Source organism: Pseudoliparis swirei, chromosome 24 (assembly GCF_029220125.1).
Source record: "Pseudoliparis swirei isolate HS2019 ecotype Mariana Trench chromosome 24, NWPU_hadal_v1, whole genome shotgun sequence".
Lineage (NCBI taxonomy): Eukaryota > Metazoa > Chordata > Actinopteri > Perciformes > Liparidae > Pseudoliparis > Pseudoliparis swirei.
In genome coordinates, this window is record NC_079411.1 from 16118858 (window position 1) to 16124324 (window position 5467).

General features: G+C 47.4%; 1 protein-coding gene across 2 annotated transcripts; it reads left to right on the forward strand.

Annotated features, from left to right (window-relative positions):
- Positions 1–520: 520 nt before the first annotated feature.
- Positions 521–4607, forward strand: d2hgdh (D-2-hydroxyglutarate dehydrogenase). Of its 2 annotated transcripts, XM_056409098.1 has the most exons (9): positions 521–1227; positions 1327–1384; positions 1472–1611; positions 1711–1904; positions 2012–2180; positions 2341–2484; positions 2589–2731; positions 2961–3126; positions 3935–4607. In XM_056409098.1, exons 1-9 carry the CDS (start codon positions 888–890, stop codon positions 4195–4197), a joined length of 1617 nt encoding a protein of 538 aa, XP_056265073.1. In that variant the 5' UTR covers positions 521–887; the 3' UTR covers positions 4198–4607. The 2 variants fall into 2 exon arrangements, with proteins under 2 accessions (XP_056265073.1, XP_056265074.1); XM_056409099.1 differs by lacking the exons at positions 521–1227; positions 1327–1384 and having other exon boundaries at positions 1523–1611; positions 1689–1904.
- Positions 4608–5467: the final 860 nt, after the last annotated feature.

Below are 5467 nucleotides of genomic sequence, written 5' to 3' on the forward strand. Positions count from 1 at the left end.
GACATTCTTAGGACAAGGCACCACACAACAACTACCATAGCATAACATAGCAAACATAACTGAGGTGGTGTAGGTGACGCTTACGGACGTCGAGCGTCAAAACACTTCCTGGAAGGCTTCTCTCGCGCATGCGCGCTCTTGTCTCCTTCTCGATGGAGGAGCGAGGAAACGACAAATAAGAGACTAATAATGAAAAAAGCCAACGGGACCCAGACCCTCAGCGGAAGGCAGGGCTCGTAACAGTTTGTTGTAAAAAAATAAACCTCAAAGAAGACTTCTCCGTTGACATCTGCATGACCTTTCACCCCCGGCAGTCTCTCCCCAACATGCTAGTTGCAGAGTTCTTGCTAGCTGTCAACACTAGCATGCCGAAGTCACCACACCGCCCTTCAACTGTCACAGCTTTCCTGAGATGTGACACGAAAGAGGACAAACGGTCGGAAGGATGCGGGTGGTTAGCCGGTTGTTAATGGTGAGTACATTAAGAGAGTTAATGTGTCGTCAAACCTGGTCGAGCTAAGCTCACGTCAACTGAAACCAAGTCAACAGTTTTGACGTCTTCTCTTCAGAAATGAAGCAGGCGGTCGGCCATCTTCCTGAACGCACGGACTATAATGATTTTATTATTACAAACATGAGCTACACAGCTGACACACGAGTAGGGACATGTAACGTAAGCTAGTTTGTAGATGTAGTTTACCAAGCTGCTACACACACACACACACACACACACACACACACACACACACACACACGTGTCCCATCTCCATACCAGGTTAACAAGAATAAGATCATCGGCTGAAGTGAGTGCCATCTTCCATGTTGAGGAACCGGGTTAATGATTTATTCTGTCTTTGCTGCAGCCTGTTTGTGCCTGTGCTCCCGTCATGGTGGGGTTTTTGCAGAGAACATTAAGACTGAGGACCGCTCCTCGACATCTGAGCCCCCACAGCACCTTCTCATCAGCCACCACAGCGGGACGTCCACCTGTGGACCTTTGCGGTTCTTTTCTTCCCGCCTCCTCACGGCAGTCTGGAGTCCGCTGTCGAAAGCTGCACTCGGAGGGGGGGTCCGAGCCGTCCCCGGCCGCGGCCCCCGACAGGCGGCCCTTCTCCAAAATAACTTGGGAAGATTTGGACTCCTTCAGGAAGATCGTACCAGGCCGAGTCATCACTGACCCTGACCTGCTGGAGTCCAGCAATGTGGATTGGCTCAAGTCCGTGAGAGGTAAGGACGAGAAAGTAATTCCACTTCAAGATAGAAGTTGCACCACTTCACCGATAATGTCTTTCATCTCTCATTTCTCTATTCGTACATCCTCTGCAGGTTCCAGTGAAGTGTTACTGAGACCTCAAACAACAGAGGAAGTTTCTCAAATTCTCAAGTAAAGAACCATTGGCGGATGGAATGACAAATACACAAGCGAGGAGCGTATCCGGTGGTTTAAGTGGTTGTGGTTCCCCTCCTTTAGGTATTGTAACGGTCGTAATCTGGCATTGAACCCTCAAGGAGGTAACACTGGGCTGGTGGGAGGCAGCGTGCCGGTTTATGATGAGATCGTCCTCTCCACTGCCCTCATGAACAACATCCTTACTTTTGATAGTATCTCTGGTAAGTCTTTAAAATGCTTTAGTTTAGTTTTTCAGTGTTTGCTTCTGTACTTGCAGCATATTAGAATAATATTTAAGTATTATTTCCTCCACCTGGCAGGGATTCTGACCTGTCAGGCAGGTTGTGTCTTGGAGAACTTGTCCGGTTACCTTGAGGAGAGAGACTACATCATGCCACTCGATCTGGGGGCAAAAGGAAGTTGCCACATTGGGGGAAACGTGGCAACAAATGCAGGTGGACTCCGGCTGCTGCGATATGGCTCCTTACACGGGACTGTGCTGGGTCTGGAGGCGGTGAGCGGAATAAATATATTAGGAATGTTGATGTTTCTCAACAAGTATTTTTTTATAAAACAAATATAAAGGATACGTGCACTAATCTAATATTTGCATATGTACAGGTGTTGGCCGATGGGCGAGTGCTGGATTGCCTGGCCACGCTGCGTAAAGATAACACAGGGTATGACCTCAAACAGCTCTTCATCGGGTCAGAGGGCACGCTGGGGGTCATCACTGCAGTGTCCATCCTTTGTCCACGGAAACCCAAATCCGTGAATGTGGTTTTTCTGGGTACGACGACCTCGTTGCTTCTCCTTTCACAACCGCTCAGACTACCTCACAGCATCTCGCAGAACGTTATGAGGGACATTGTGTCACAGTCCAGTTGATGGATGTCGAGATGAGTTTGTTGCCCTCGATTTCATTTTTTTTGTTCTTTTATTCTTGTTAGGCTGTGAGACTTTTGAGCAGCTCCTGAAGACATTTCAGCTCTGCAGAGGCATGCTGGGAGAAATTCTGTCAGCCTATGAATTCTTGGACAGTGAATGTATGAGGTTGCTGAATACACACCTCAAACTACCCAACCCCATCTCAGGTAGACACACACACACACACACACACACACACATATGCAAACACTTGGTTAATAAAGTAGTTAACCAAACACCCCCATGCTTAACTCTTTCCTCCATCTTGCAGATTGTTCATTCTACGTTGTCATAGAAACATCGGGCTCGGACCCAACGCACGACGGGGAGAAGCTCCACAGTTTCCTCGAGGAGGCGATGAACTCGTCGCTGGTCACCGATGGGACCGCGGCAACTGAAGACTCGAAAATCAAGGTCTTGTTTCAAATTACGTTCAGAATAAGTCTGTTTATATCCAGCCAACGAATCCCACAAAAGGAAAACTCACATCATTCTGTGTAGAGTTTGTCAGTCGCTCATCCTTCTGCGTCGACTCTAGAATCAAGTTGCACTCACTTCTAGACGTAGCCGTGTTTCTAAAATCCCAGTTTGGATGCACATGATAATCATCTGGTCATCGACCTCTCCACTTGTAAAACTCCAGGCCCTGTGGGCGATGCGTGAACGGGTCACAGAGGCGCTGACGCACGACGGCTTCACTTACAAGGACCACGTCTCGCTTCCGCTGGAGCGGATCTACCAGCTGGTGACGGACCTGAGGGAGCACCTGGGGGGCCGAGCCAAGAGTGTGGTGGGATACGGACATGTCGGTAAGACCAAAGGATGCAAAGACTTGAAACAAATATATATATATATATATATATATATAATATACAAGCACGTGCACAGACATTTTGGGGGGCACCCATCGCCCAAAAAAATTTCTGCCAGAGTTGAAACATAAGCAGCATGACACTAATTCTGCGGTCGACCTCTGTCTCCCTCTGGCAGGATTAGATTTAGAGTTTACATTTTCTAATGAATAAATATAATTATTACATGGCACGCAGAAGTTCAAGAAGAGTTCTTTGGAACGGTCCCTCAAAAAAAAAAAAAAAAAAAAAAAAATATCAAATATCAAAAACATTTTTGGAGAAGATGACAGAGAAAGTATATTTTTTATTAAATATTCATGAATGAGGAAACAATTTGTCTCCAGAAAAAGGGCCAGTTTTCTCATCCAGGGCAAAAGGGCAGGTGCTTGAGCACCACTTGGGGTCTATCTGTGCACGTGCCTGGATATATATATGGAAATAATGGCCTGCTAGTATGAGATACAATCTCTTTTATTATGATACATAAAATATGTTGATCTCCATTCTGAAATACTGAGTAATTGTGGCGTGTCGGTAGTTTACATAACGGTAAATGGACTTGCATAGCGGCCTTTTAGTCCTCCGACTACTGAAAGCGGCACAACATGTCACTCGCACCACGTACGGTGTCACTTGCCCATCGGAGCTAACGAATCATTTGCTCCCGATCGCACACCGACGAGAGCATTCCGACTGAGCCACAGTCCAACGCGTGCCTCACAACAAATTGTACTCCCTTCCCTTTTTCCACCTGTACTTTTAGGAGATGGAAACCTGCACTTGAACATCACCTCTCCCGCCAAGGATCCCGCTCTTCTCGCCGCCATCGAGCCCTTCGTCTACGAGTGGACGGCCAGCTGTCGCGGCAGCGTCAGTGCGGAGCACGGACTGGGCCTGAAGAAGAGGAACTATATCTACTACAGCAAACCCAGACCGGTCGTAGCTCTGATGGGAGATATCAAGGCCATGCTGGACCCCAAGGGCATCCTCAACCCGTACAAGACTCTCCCAGATGACCTGAAGTGAACCACTCTCAGCTGTGGGGGTGGAGACGGGGCTCATGCAGGAGCTCCATCTTAGCCACAACCTTGTTGTCAGAGCTGCTGCTCTTTCCTATGAAACCTTTTCCGCACATTTAGTGCCAAACTGCAGGTTTTGCAAGTCGTTTCATTGTCATCTGCACAAAGCACGATTATTAGAAAGACGTCTGCGTCAACAAGCTGCTGACTTTGTTCTGTAGCCGTTGTTAAACTCTGGAATATGACAAGGGAAGTTAGAGCATTATTGGCTACTTAAAACGGGCCTAATAGCTTTAGGCCCATCTACTCCTTATTCCTTACAGAATGATCATGATTGGTGTTAAGGTATTTGTACATTTTAATGTCATTTTCTAATGTACATATAAACCTGACTTTAAATATATATACTTGAAAGATTGTGAGCTATAAGTTGAATTTGTACAAATGCACTCAAACTGTTAGCGGTTTGTTTGGCCCAACGAGCTAACGCTAACGCAGTCATTCGTTCGGGGTTTATAACGTTCAGCTCGTTAAAGCGTTCAGCCTCACGGGAAGCTGCAGGTTGTGGTGCTGTTCAACTAAATTAAGACTGACCTTGTTTAATTTGTTTTAAGCCTACTCTGATAAGAACTAAATATTAGACACGGTTGAATCAACACCTCCAACGGTGGCAAGAAAAAGTGAACGTAACCTTCACGAAGGTCTTCACTGCAGGACTATAATAATGATAATAATAATTTAGACTTCTATAGAGCTTTTCTAGTACCCAAAGACGCTTCACAGGGGACAAGAGGCAAGCAGAACAAAACACAAACAGGACGTCTGGAACAATAAGAAAGGAAAGCCGACTGGAGAAGCCGTGTGGGTCGTATCGGGGTCAGGGGTCAGCAGGTGAAGGCGAGTTGGAAGAGGTGTGTTTTGAGGGCGTGCTTAAATATTGGTATGGTGGGAGCCTGACGGATGTGGAGTGGGGAGAGCGTTCCAGAGGGGGGTGCAGCTGCTGAGAAGGCCCGGTCACCCCAGGTCCGGCGCTGGGTCCTGATGATCTTCAGAGCGGTTGTGCCGGCGGACCTGAAAGAGAGGGAGGGGCCAGATTGTTTCGGGCTTTGTAGGTGATTAGTCGTTTGAAGTCCATCCTGTACTTGACCGGGAGCCAGTGGAGGTGGTGTAGGACCGGGGTGATGTGTGCATCGCGTCGGGTGGAGGTGAGCAGTCGGGCGGCAGAGTTCTGGACATATTGAAGTTTATTGGACGGTTGTATTAGACTGCAGCGAGCT

Bases quoted from the DNA above. Each gene is read 5' to 3' on its own strand.
- d2hgdh (XM_056409098.1), top strand. From the start codon at position 888: ATGGTGGGGTTTTTGCAGAGAACATTAAGACTGAGGACCGCTCCTCGA. The intron at 1,385-1,471 runs GTAAAGAACCAT...CCCCTCCTTTAG, and splicing joins GAAGTTTCTCAAATTCTCAA to GTATTGTAACGGTCGTAATC. The intron at 3,127-3,934 runs GTAAGACCAAAG...CTGTACTTTTAG, and splicing joins GGTGGGATACGGACATGTCG to GAGATGGAAACCTGCACTTG.